This window comes from Schistocerca nitens, chromosome 2 (assembly GCF_023898315.1).
Source record: "Schistocerca nitens isolate TAMUIC-IGC-003100 chromosome 2, iqSchNite1.1, whole genome shotgun sequence".
NCBI classification, from domain to species: Eukaryota; Metazoa; Arthropoda; class Insecta; order Orthoptera; family Acrididae; genus Schistocerca; species Schistocerca nitens.
The window spans coordinates 397828664-397841692 of record NC_064615.1 but is presented as its reverse complement, the minus strand read 5'-3'; the positions used below and the strand labels follow the sequence as shown (position 1 = coordinate 397841692).

At 38.4% G+C, this 13029-nt stretch overlaps 1 protein-coding gene across 1 annotated transcript in view; it reads right to left on the bottom strand.

The window, feature by feature from the left end:
• Positions 1 to 13029, bottom strand: part of LOC126234423 (uncharacterized) — a 166922-nt gene that overhangs the window by 86495 nt on the left and 67398 nt on the right. The window contains exons 6-8 of the mRNA XM_049943114.1: positions 10985 to 11042; positions 5363 to 5449; positions 5234 to 5277 (exon numbers count right to left, since the gene is read on the bottom strand). Of these exons, the coding sequence (XP_049799071.1) occupies positions 5234 to 5277; positions 5363 to 5449; positions 10985 to 11042 (189 nt within the window). The remainder of the gene's footprint in view (positions 1 to 5233; positions 5278 to 5362; positions 5450 to 10984; positions 11043 to 13029) is intronic.

The following is a 13029-nucleotide window of genomic DNA, read 5'->3' as shown; positions in this document are numbered from 1 at the left end:
GCCACCGTGGCCGGCTTTTGAATCTGAAGACAAGGGTGAGTTGAAAGTACTGTGCTCTCATCCAGAATGATAGGGAATGATAACAAGTGGTGGGAGGAATTTTGTCTAGAAAGTGGAAGTCATCTATCCAATAAACACCCATGTTCCATGCCTGAAGGGGAAATAGTTCCTATAGTTTTCATGAAAATATTTGAAGATGCTTTTCCATCGACATGGAATGATGAAAAGAAAAGAAAATTTGGAAAAGGGTATCAAAGGGCAGAAGCTGGAGAATGGGGAGTTCTTAATGTGGAGGAATTCCAGAATTGGAAAGCTTTTTAGAAGCACTCTGCAGAGAAATCTGAAGGAGAACAGCAGAAAGTAGCCCTAGAATTACTGGAACTAAATGATGTGGGTTACAAAAGTATATTAAACAGCACCTAAAAATGGTAAAATTCTGTGATGAATCAGTAAGTGAGAGCCATTTAATGAGAAGCAATCGGTACGATGCCCACCTACATAGGGACAAAATGACCAGGAAAGAATAGTCAAGAGTCAGTTCAATTTCAAGTTACTTGCAACAATTTGATTCCTTAATAAATCTCATGAAGAAGAGAAGTTGAGAGGGAATGGCCAGAATTCACAGTGGAGCCTAAATCCCACCATGGACAGAAAGGAAGCAAAAACTGTCACTTTTTTAATGTGTCTGAGAAATAATATAGGAAGTACAACAACAAAGCAAGGAAAAGTAATTGAGAATAAGTCTAAGAGGAAGAATCCCCTTCTCCCAACTGCAAAAATAAAATAGAGTAATAATAATAATAATAATAACAATAATAATATCCACTCACATCTTTTTTAACACGGCTGGTCATGGTATTGTAAACTCACGAGCGTATGCTGCTAATGCTCCTATTTCCTCCAGGTCACCTTTAATGCTATATTCCAATTTGCTAGCCAGGCTGTTTTCTGCTCCTACTTCACCAAAATCCCTGCACAAGGCCCCGGAGTTCTCTGTCACCAGCTAAGCTTGGCACTAAGTTTCACAATGCTTGTGATCTAATATCAAATAATGGAAACTCTAGCTTGGAATATCAACAATATTAGGAAAAGGATAGATTTCTACTCACCATAAAGATGACCCACCGAAGTGCAGACAGGTACAACAAAAAGACTATTACACATTATAGCTTTTGGCCAATGCCTTTTCAGCAAAGAAAACACACACACACACACACACACAAGGAAGCACACCTTATGCACACGACTGCCACCACCTGCAGTTCCGACCAGAATGTGACTGTCACATGAATAGCAATTTAGAGTGGGGCAAGAAAGGGGGAGGGATAGCAGGGTAAAGGTGGGTGGAGAGAAGAGCACTGTCTGGCAGAGTGTGCAGAGACTAGATGGTGGCTTGATGAGACTACCAGGCATAGCATCAGGAGTCATCCAAGTTGCTCACGAGAATAATACACAGAAGAATGGAAAAGACAGCTGAGGATATATTACATGGTGATCAGTTTTGCTTTAGGAAAGGTAAAGGCACCAAAGAGGCAGTTCTGACTTTGCAGCTGCAAAGACTGAAGATAAATCAAGACACATTCATTTGATTTGTAGAACTGAAGGACCACAAGTCAACATAACATTTAACTGTACTTTCCTTGCTTATACCAGAACAATTGGCCAATACCTATGAAACACTCAAATACAACCTTGCTGACCTAGAGAATGTAGTCTGTCTACCATCAGTAATAACTTTATCACTAAAGTACAGTAACTGTGTGAAGCTGGAAAGCTGGAAACATCACTATATGAGGCTAAGAGACAAGTGGGGCACTAACAGCAGGTGCAGAAAACAGCCTAGCCAATCTGTTGAGATGAGTCCCAGAATGAAAGGGCAAACAAACAAAAATTCAGTAGCAAGCCACATTTTGTAGTAGCAGAGCAGAATTCCAGAAGTATGACTCAAATAATGGAGATTATTCGAATAACAGGTACAGAAAAGTAATATTACTTCACTATTGTGTAGATGGCAAGCTATATTGCCTACTTAAAGGAACTTGATGGAGGTTGTAATGTTTCTCCTACTGGTTCACTAGACATCGTACCCACCACACACACTTCTGGCACCTCATCAGATGGGATTAGAAGATGCCGGTTTGGACACCGTTAGTGTCTCTGCTACCAAGTCCAAACCTACATAGGCATCATAGGACACTAACTCACCTCCTCCTTAATCAGGATGTAGGCCATAAGTAGACATGGTGGTTCTGGAACCAAGATGGTGGGGGAGGAGAACTGTCAGTACTGTCGTCTGTCGCCTCCGTACAAAAGTGGTGGAAGCAGGGCCACTTAGCTGCAGTATCATGCACAGAACTGCCCTGGTTGGTCCACAGTTCGTGAGTCAGCAGTTGGGCTTGCTTCTTAAAAAGTGGGTGACAGGAGAGACAGTGGGAGGGTAGACTATTGTATCCACAGGCAATCTTTGTTTCTCCCTAATGGTGTTTGAAGACCATTGTGGCTTGTAGAGGGGTCACAGAATATAATGACAATGAGCCAGGGGCTCTAATGGGGACAGTGGAACTAACGGTTCTTCTGGTTTGTTACATATGTCTGTTCCTGAATAGCCTGGCGGGGTCATAATCTGTGATTTGTGTCGTGACCAAAGCCGATTCTTGTGGCAAACCATCTGCTCTTGGCTATTGGCCGCTTCAACAAGGTAATGTTCCTGGTCACAACCACTTGAATGCACCCTGGGACCCAGCCAGAGACGTGAGCCCACACTTCGGAACCCACACAAAGGTACGTTTTGTGTGACAGAAGGCAGGGAACAGATTGTGCCTGTTGCAGAGATGCTTGAAATCCATCCCACAAATGGAAAGTTACAGTGGGAATCAACTACCAGTAACAACAGAGCTCTGGAATATGGCAGCAAAATCAATGTGAACCCTCTCCAATGGATGCTCAGATTTAGACCACGAGGAAAAGCATTGTGCTGGAACCAGCTGGTTTAGAGTGTGACAACAACTACCCTGGGTAATAAATTCTACTGCAGAATTGATTCCAGGTAATTTTTAGTGATGTAGTAAGAAGTGTAGAAAACCTGGAGGACACACATTTGGAAAGAGGGCAGGATGATGACTCCTCTTCTTCTGTAGCTAATAATATTACACCATCTGTGGTATTCAGGTAGTCGCGCAAAGAAAAGAACTCCCTGTATGGTGCCTCCACTTGCAAGCCATGTAGTGGACTGGTAAGGAGTATTTTAATTGTGTTTACTTAAATAGAGGACCCACATTGGCAGGTTCAGCACCATTCATTCTGGGAGCTTCGATCAGTGGCCAAAGAAGTCTATCAGTTGTTTGTGGTCCATAATCAAACCAAATTTCGCAACATATAGGTACATGTGAAACTTCCTGATTCCATATATGACTGCAAACACTTCTTTCTTTATTGCTGAGTAATGACAGTGAGTGGCTGTAACTGTCTTTGATGGGAACAAAATTGGCTGCTCTGTGCTATCTGTGTGTTTATGAAATAGTAATGCCTTGATTTCATACTGACAGTTGCTGTTCATTAATATAGAACACTCTTAGCATGAGGGTGACAGCAGACACTTTTTTAGTTGCTTGCTAGCATGCATGGAACCACACAAATTTGATCTCCTTCCAGTGTTGCTGATTTAGGAGGTGCACAATCTGAGATACCTGTGGTATAAATTTAGTGTAATTTACTTTACCATGTAAGACTGTACTTCTCTTAGGTTCCTCAGTACTGTATATTGACACAAAACACTCTTACTTTTTCTTCTGTGGCTGAAACCCTTATCATTCAGGATGTGCTATAAATGCTTAATGTCCAGCTGAAAAAGATATACTTACTGCGCAAGGACCACAATTTATTATTTTGTAGGTGGCTGAACAATGCTGGGACGTTAGCCATATGTTCCAATCGGACTTCAGTAAGATAATGTCATTCAGATAATTAACATTGTTGGGTATGCTTTGAATCAATTGCTTGAGAAACCTCTGAAATATAGGGGGCACACTAGCCACTCCAAATAGGAAGTAACTATACTATTCTAATCCAAAGACTGTATTAAGAAAGAGCAGTATCAGTTCAGTATCTGTAGAAGTTGTGAATATTCATCCATAAGGTCAAATTTGGGGGGAACAATACTAGTCCCCAGCTTGTTTTTGTCCGCATCTCCTCAACGTGCAATATTGAATAGAGGTTGATATTCAGTTACATATTTACTTTGGTCTTAAAATCCACACATATATGAATAGAACCATTTCGATTTTTTAAATTGTAGATGGTTCCCACTGATTATCTGATATGTGAGTGACAAGTCCAAGGTCCTGCAATCTATGTAGCTTATAAAACAGTTGAATAACAGTTGGGGTATGATTTCTGCATCTTAACAGTATGATTTTGGCAGCTTAACAGTTTGATTTCTGCAACTTAACAATTCAGTGTCTAGCAACAGTGATTTGGAGGGGCGACTATGAGATATCACTTTGCATTGGTGCCTAATGGTAAACTACATGTTCCTTACCTGGCACATCTGCCAACATAGCAGCAGACAATTTAATAGCTAATTAACACCATATTGGTGGATTTAAAGATGAGGACTTTTTCCATATTACAAGAAATTGTGGAACCATATGGAAAAGGCTGCGCAGTAAGAACCCTCTTCTTCACCAGTTTATGAGCTCACTAGATGTGTGTTCACCATATTATCTGCTGACTCCTCATGTGGATGGAATCAGAAGAAAGATGCAGGTCCAGACACCACTAGTGTTTCTGCTTCCAAGTACAAACCAAATTTGACATCATAGGATAATGAAGTTCAGTATTGCCCTTATCCATACGCAAAATTGTAACAGTAAGTGGCAAGTGAAGATGAATAATGACAGTTAACTACGAACTCATAATTTACACTGCTGTTTGCTGACACAGAAACAAAACCACTAAAGGAAATGAGACATGATATCAACACTTTGCTCTGTTAATGAGAATAAATAAGGGACTTAAGCTTGAACTGACAGGATAACTATCATCACCAATGTCCACGGTCATGGCAATGCAGTAGCAAAAACTATTTTCACCTCTAGATTCAATCATAGCCTTAGATAAAATCCATCCTAATCTTACAGTCTGATCATTGAAATACGTACCACTATTAATGTAGATTTAAAAATTAAACCATTGAAAAATATGCATCTAAAAATTATAGCAACTGAATACTCACGCTTCCCTTGGATGTACAAGGCACTGCTTAGAAATTTTATGAAACTGAAACAAATGAATAAATGTATGTATTAGCTTTATGTTAAATCAAATCATTACATGAATGTACATTATAAGAAGAGTGACATACCGAATGTTCCTGTTCGGAAACTGCTGTAACAAATGATATCAAGTATGACAACGACTGCTTAGCCTTCACATCAGTAATGTTTTCAACCTGTAAAGCAGAATTCAATTTATATCAAAAACATATCAATCATTTATAAAACAGGACATTCTGATCTGAAATACTAGAAAATATACAGCCCATGACTTCTATAGTGAACAATGAGTGACAAAAACTGACATTACATTACTCAAAAAGAGATGTTATATGTGGAAAGCTACGCCACTTGACAAAAACTTAAAGCATCCAAAAGGGAAGGAGGTGACAAAATGAAACTTCATGTGTTGAGCAAGTATGTAGTGTTACTGTAGTGATTAGAAAATAGAGTCAAATTTACAAAGAACTTGGCAATAAGAGCCCACTTATCAATACAATGATCCACTCCCTCTGGCGTGGATGCATGCAGTAATTCAGATGGGAAGAATGTCATAAAGTCATGGTATCCTCTCCTAAGGCAAGTTGGCCCACAATCGTTGTAACTGGTCCTTAATATTTTGGATACTGGCACATGGATAGAATTTATGTCCCACATGTTATTTCAGGAACAGATCTGCAGATCTTGTTGACCATGGAAGCACCTCAACATCACATGGACAGCTCATAAAGAAACTTGTCTCGGGTGGGCGAGCACTGTTCAGTTGGAAAATGGCACAATGATAATGTTGCATGAGTGGTAACACATGATCATGCAGGATGCCTGTAACATACCACTGTGCTATCAGAGTTCCCTCAGTCACTATCGCCCGTTGGCTACAGTCACACCCGACGGCTATCACACAAAGAGTAACACTGCTGTGCTTCTCCAAAACAGTGGAAGAATGGGACCACTTCCCAGGTCACCACTGTACCACCACCATACTCACCAAAGATAGATTACTCATTGCTGAACACAATGAGGTGCCATTCATCAGCAGTTCATGTTTATGATCATGCCACCACTCCAAATACAACTGTTTGTGCTGTAGTGTTAGCAGCATCCTACCCAATTCCCTAGTCTGGCTGCTGCTAGTCTCTGACCAATGGTGTGGGGCAACACAATATGTTGCAGGGAGACCACTACTTGTTCTTGGATGGCAAGAAGTGAAGGGCTTATGGTGTGCTTGGTGCACAATGCAATGATACTCCCTTATGGTGCTCAGACGTGTTCGACCAGAGCTGTGATGGTTCAATTCCATCATGCCCGATGTGAGCGGTCGCACAACTGCACCACTTTAGCCACTGTGCGCTGACAGTGAAGTGTCTATGTCATTCGCACCTATCGCGAGAGTGTTCCGTGGCCACTTCAGCACTGCTGCCTTCTTGTGTGGTCTCAATTTGGTGTAGCATCCAGAAAATTAACATTGGTGAGATAACTTGGACTGTATGCGGACATCTTGCCGGGTGTGTCAATCCAAAGAGAATTGGGATTCATTAACGAATCCTCCAGCCATTATATGATGTCAGAACATTGGCCTGCTCTGTTTTGTCTTATCTATATGCAATGTTTAGGTTGGCAGAAATATGTACAATGGCTACTGGCATCATTATTTGATCATACAAAGTGAATATGCACATTACGGACTGCACCTATTTCTCATTAGTTGACTTTAAGAGACTCATGTTGTCTTATGTGGCCAATTAGTTGGCCATGCTTGTATGTCAGTTCACTAACATTTACCAGTTTTTATCATTTGCTGTTAAGGTGCATTTGGATTACTGCGGGTTTTCCTTGACCTTTTATCACACTCCTTGTGGGAGCAGTTCGAAATGCATTTGTGGCAACTGTTAACTTGATAAACTATAAGGAAGTGTTGTTCTTGTTTTAAGGGCATGTGGACATCATGATATTTCTTTTGGTTTTGTTCTTGTCTTGACCTTGTTTAAGAAATTTTTGAAATGGCTGGCAGCCACTTAAGTGATGTGCTTTGTATTGTTTAAATGAGTGTATATTTAGGGGGTTGTTATAATAATGGTCATAATAAAATGGTAATTTTTGGGGCTCACCTCTTGACTGGATATTCACTTAAGTGCACATTTGTTCACTCTGATAAATAAAAATTTGTTATCTATGGAATGTGGTTACACGCACCTCGCCAACCCAGCACATCAACACCTTCTACTGTCCCAGGAACCTTGACAACAAGGATGATTGCTCTCATGTTCCCATGCAGACCAACTTTGGGCAGTCACATTCTAATACCAACAATAATGGATACTGAACAATGAGAACAGTTGGCCAAATGGAGACTCACAACAGGGTCTCTTTCAGTCATTTAATGACTATATAGGGTGAACAATCTCCACTGTTAATATTTTGTAGGTTATTCAGAGATATTTTCTCAGCATTTCGGTACAAGGGACCCACTGTCTCCAGTGTGTCATTAAAAAAGTAATTGTGTAATTATGATTTATCTGGTTTGTTATGGCAATTACATTCATTTATGTGAAAGTATCTATACAAGTGAAAGAGCCTGTAATACACAATCACCAAAATATACAACACAAAACACGGAGTATGGCAAAACCCTCAGATGAAAAATTGTGTTGTGATGTGGTTTCTGCTATTGCGGGAACAGCTCAGCATAGTGACAATGTGTCAATATTCCCCTGCATTCAGTGAACCCATTGATGAGGTGTATAATGGCCAACTCTTCACCAGTAAACCTACCCATACAACTGTGTATTACTGTTAACATACAACAAACATTACTAGAAAAACAAACCCGAGAGAGAACTGAGTAGTACAGAAGCTTGAGGGCAAAGAGTGAAGTTTGCATTACTGTTGTCAACATCAACTACTATGAGTGAATGGAACAAGTTTCTTTCCAAACAAAAGACTGTTTTGCAGTTATTTTAAGTACAATACAGGTACAAAAATAAATGGGAATAAGAAATCAAATGAAATCTTAATTAGTCTGTAATGAGACACTGAAGACCACAGGCCCCTTTTACCAAAATATTCAGAAGATTCCCCTGAATAGCCCACAAAATTTTGGCTGCATTTGGGTTCATCATGTATAGAAGGCCCTTGTCCGATCTCCATTTTGTGTCACTGCTAAATCAGTATTTGGAATGTGTTTCTCTTCTTTTCACCACCTGTATAAATAGCATGTTCAGATTATGAAGTTGCGAAAAGAAACACCTCTTGTTAACTCTTACATCTCATCTGTTTTTTTTTTTTTTTTTTTTTTACTTTGAAATTTGAATTTAAAGTTTCACAAGACCACAACTTAACAGGGATATCCATTAACACTTAAGATACATTCATTTTATTCATACTGATTCTATTTTCAGTAAACATTTCAAATAAAAGTTTTCCTAGTGTTGATCCATCTTCTGTTGTGAAATAACTGTCACAAGACAGACAAAACTGATGTTTTGGCCACAACTGTAATTGCGTTTCGTTTGGGTTTATTAAGGGAGAACCTGCTGAAGTCTATCAGAGAGGGACCAGTTATACTTCGTCATGGCCCCTTTACTGGACATGGCATCATGTCTAGACCACCATAGACATGATTGTTTCCTATGCTTGAGGGAGAAAGGATTTGCCGTTTCATAGTTGCATACTATCCCGTTCAATATAAGCCACAATCGACAGTCATTGAAAAATGGATGTGGATTACTGTGAGCACCTTTTTCCTCATGCAAGACATCATATATACAACAACGACTTCTCACCCATAAGGCTCACGTCTCAAGTTACATGCACAGCCTGTTGGGCTCCAATGGATGGCAGCCAGCATGCCACAAACCTACAGCCATCTTCTCTGTTCATGTCGTTTGAGTTCTTAAATATATCCATGGCTTCCATTGGGAGAGATTGGTAAACATGCATGTTGTGTTACTAATAGATTGCATACTTAACCTGTAGTAACAATGAACTCCTGACTAGATGGAATCATCTTGAATTTGATTCGACACCAGTGTCTCCTAAATCAGTGTTCTGATAAGTTGAAGTTACAATCGGGCTTTATTACAAGTTCACTATAATCAAACAAGAGATTAGTCAACAGAATGCCTTTGGCTTGTGTCTGTATGTGTGGATGGATATGTGTGTGTGTGCGCGAGTGTATACCTGTCCTTTTTTCCCCCTAAGGTAAGTCTTTCCGCTCCCGGGATTGGAATGACTCCTTACCCTCTCCCTTAAAACCCACATCCTTTCATCTTTCCCTCTCCTTCCCTCTTTCCTGATGAGGCAACAGTTTGTTGCGAAAGCTTGAATTTTGTGTGTATATTTGTGTTTGTTTGTGTGTCTATCGACCTGCCAGCGCTTTCGTTTGGTAAGTCTCATCATCTTTCTTTTTAGATATATGAATGCCTCTATACGTTAGACTGACATCCAGTTAAACCAATTAAACAAAATGCTATAATAAACATATTCAATACATTTATCGATGTTATTGTTATGTACTATTTGAGTGTCATAAATATTCCTTGGAGTCATGTATGGTGTAGCAGTCTCTTTGCTACACTTGCAATGACATCAAGTGCAGCACTACTATTCTCATCACCGCACAAAGTCCATAAGGAATACTTCATTCAAATATATATAACAACCACGACAGATCGCGCTTCATAATAAACCTTCATGCATAGTAAAAAAGTTCTAGTTCTCAAAATGAGCCTTCTACTTATCTTTACCAAAGTTTACAACTATGTACACTTGTTCATTTCTGTGTCAACCTCCTATAGGATTTTCCTATCAGTCAAATGGTTTCCTTTTTAGAAAACCTTGCCAATAAAATAGCAGAAAACCTCGTACCCTCTCACCCTGATCTTGCTTGGCAAGCATGCAAATGTCACTGAATTTTATCTTCTGTCATAGTCTTTCTGGTATTTGACCACCACCAGTATTTATACACAATGTCTGACTGCTGCACATGAATCAACTGAAATGTAATTTATCTCTGGCTTTGATCACTTTCTGAAAATAGTTTGGAGAAGCTGACTGGACGAAAAATTCTTACCTTCTTTTCTGAAATATGTAATAAATTCCCTCAATGCAAACACCATCTATTTCCAGAATGAATTTTCACTCTGCAGCAAACTGCGAGCTGAAATGGAGTTTGGTATATTGGAGATGAGATACTGGAAGTAGTGATGTCAGGTCATGATTTGTGCTTCGATAGCTCAGTTGGTAGAGCACTTTCCGATAACATGCAAAGGTCTCAATTTAAATACCAGTCTGAAATGCAGTTTGACAATCTATTTCATTCAAAAGACTAATTTCCTTACTAGAGTTTATCTTGCATCTCTCTCTCAGTATTGAATTATGAGCAAACTGTCATTTCTTCATACTTAAGTTTTCCTTTTATTTTCATTTCTGGTTGTTCTGGAAATATTCATGTCTTCCAGATGATATTTGAATAAATACTTCAGTTATTAAAATAAATCAACAATTTTTGGTACACTTTTAAATGATATGAGAGTTTCATATATTCCATTCTCAGATGCCTTCTTAGTAAAACACAGCACTTGACAAAGAATCCAATCAATTGTTTCCTATAGTGTCACTGATAACATGAACTCTAGACACTTCCAAAATACCTAACAAAAATAAGCGACAGGAACAAATTAAAAATGAAATATAGTTTATTAGAACCTTACCTCAGCAATAACGTCAAACTGCGACTTATTTTCATACATATCACCACAATGTTCAGACCTGAAGAATAATTTGGTTCTCTTAGAAAAACACTTTACAACAGTAACCAACATAACGACATCTGACTTGATATTTAACACATTACACATAAGGAAATGTGATACAATTTCCACAGTAAAAATTACTGTAATTAAGACACTAAAATGTACTACTTAAAACAGAGCAAGCTGGAACTTCCCATCCACTCTTATTGTACCCCTGTTAATAATTTTTTTGTAATTTTTCACTTTTCATTTAAGTATCTGTGAAGTACTTGTGTAGTGTCTACCCAAATTTATCAAAACTTAAATCATGCTTTGCCTTGTTTAAATTCATTATCACGTCTTTTCTTCTGCAATAAGCTGAACTCATTAGTGTAATTTGCTTCACTGAACCTGTGTTCATTACAATTTATTAACAAATGATAACTTTACTACAGCATGAAATAGGGAGCTTTGCCTCAGCTTATCAGTCAAGTTGAGCTTGCTGATTCCACTCATTAAAAAGACAGGAATTCTGACCTAGGAGTACCATATTTCCACTTTAGTGAAACTAATTAACTTAAGAAACAATTTTATATTTGATGCCATGTCACAGGAAACCATGATCACTATTGTTATAATGAATAAACAAACATTTATTGTATTACCGAAAACTGGTTTTAGTCTGTGTTGCAGATCACCTTCAAGCCTGCATCGCAAACTGCACTTTGGGGCACAGACCAGATGATGATCTGCAGCACAGCCTGAAACTGGTAGTCATTATTAAAAGAAGTGCTACGGATGGTATTTGTTAATTTGTTTTAAACAAGAAATAATTCTAATCAAAGTCTGAATGCATTCAAAATTACTTTCAGCATTTGTACCGTTGTGCCTGTTAGATTCCAGATTTTACCACTACACTTTTTTACCCTACTTATTTCAAATCAGATGACATCTTCCACTAATTAATTAATCAATTAATTAAGAATTTGCATCAATGATTACAAATCTAAAAAGATTACCTGTACTCATAAATAGGTTATTCCTAAAGCAAATGTATAAAATAGTTTCATGATCTTTTGAAATTTTTCTAAACTACTACAAATTCTGTGAACTACGTGACTAGTTACATACAGCTCATCTGAATTAGCAAAATCTAACCTAGACAGTTTTGGAAACAACATCAAAATTTGTTCTTAAGCGTCTTATTAAGACCAACCCCAGAACAAAATAGTCAGTATAGGATTGGAAATCTCAAAGACAACATTTATGTGGAAGTGTGGGAAGTTGCAGGTAGTCAGTGTTGTGATATACTCTGAACCTGCCTATTTCATGATCCTCATCTAGGTTGGTCTCTGCAACAATGTATCCATTTACCATATTTGTAGAAAACTGTCATCAGTTTGCATACATTCAGTACACTCGTGTGACTCTGAAATTGCTAACTTCCACTTGTGAACAGTGTCATCTGTTATGAATCTTACTTCAAGGCAATGTGTGAGTAATTAGATCAACAATTATGTATAGTGTTGTAGGTAAGATCTGCTTATTTGTATCACTTACTAAGAAACCGAAGCTAATACTGCCTTGTGATTGTTGTGTCTGAATTTGAATCAGATTGCATAATGTGAATATTCTGTCACTACCACATGGATAGTTGTCAATTTGCTGTGAAAACTGGAACTGGTTATCGTATTGATTATCTTGCTGATAAATGTGGGAAAGCTACATTACTAAGAAAGTTGCCTAGAGTATGTTACTGAAATTGCAGTTCTACAGCTATTTGACAAACTTGATTCAATGTGCTGAAGCAGATTTTGCAGGTAGCTCATCTCACATATTTATGCAAATTTTCTACTGCTACAGGCTCTTGTAATTGATTTCTTGTAAGCAGACCATTTTTGTGGTTTGTGCTCATTAGGAGTGTCACTGAACTCTGGTGGTACCATCTTTGATTACCAACCAAAAGGTCATGGATTCAATCCCACTCACTTATTAGATATTTTTATAAAAAGTCATTGGCAATG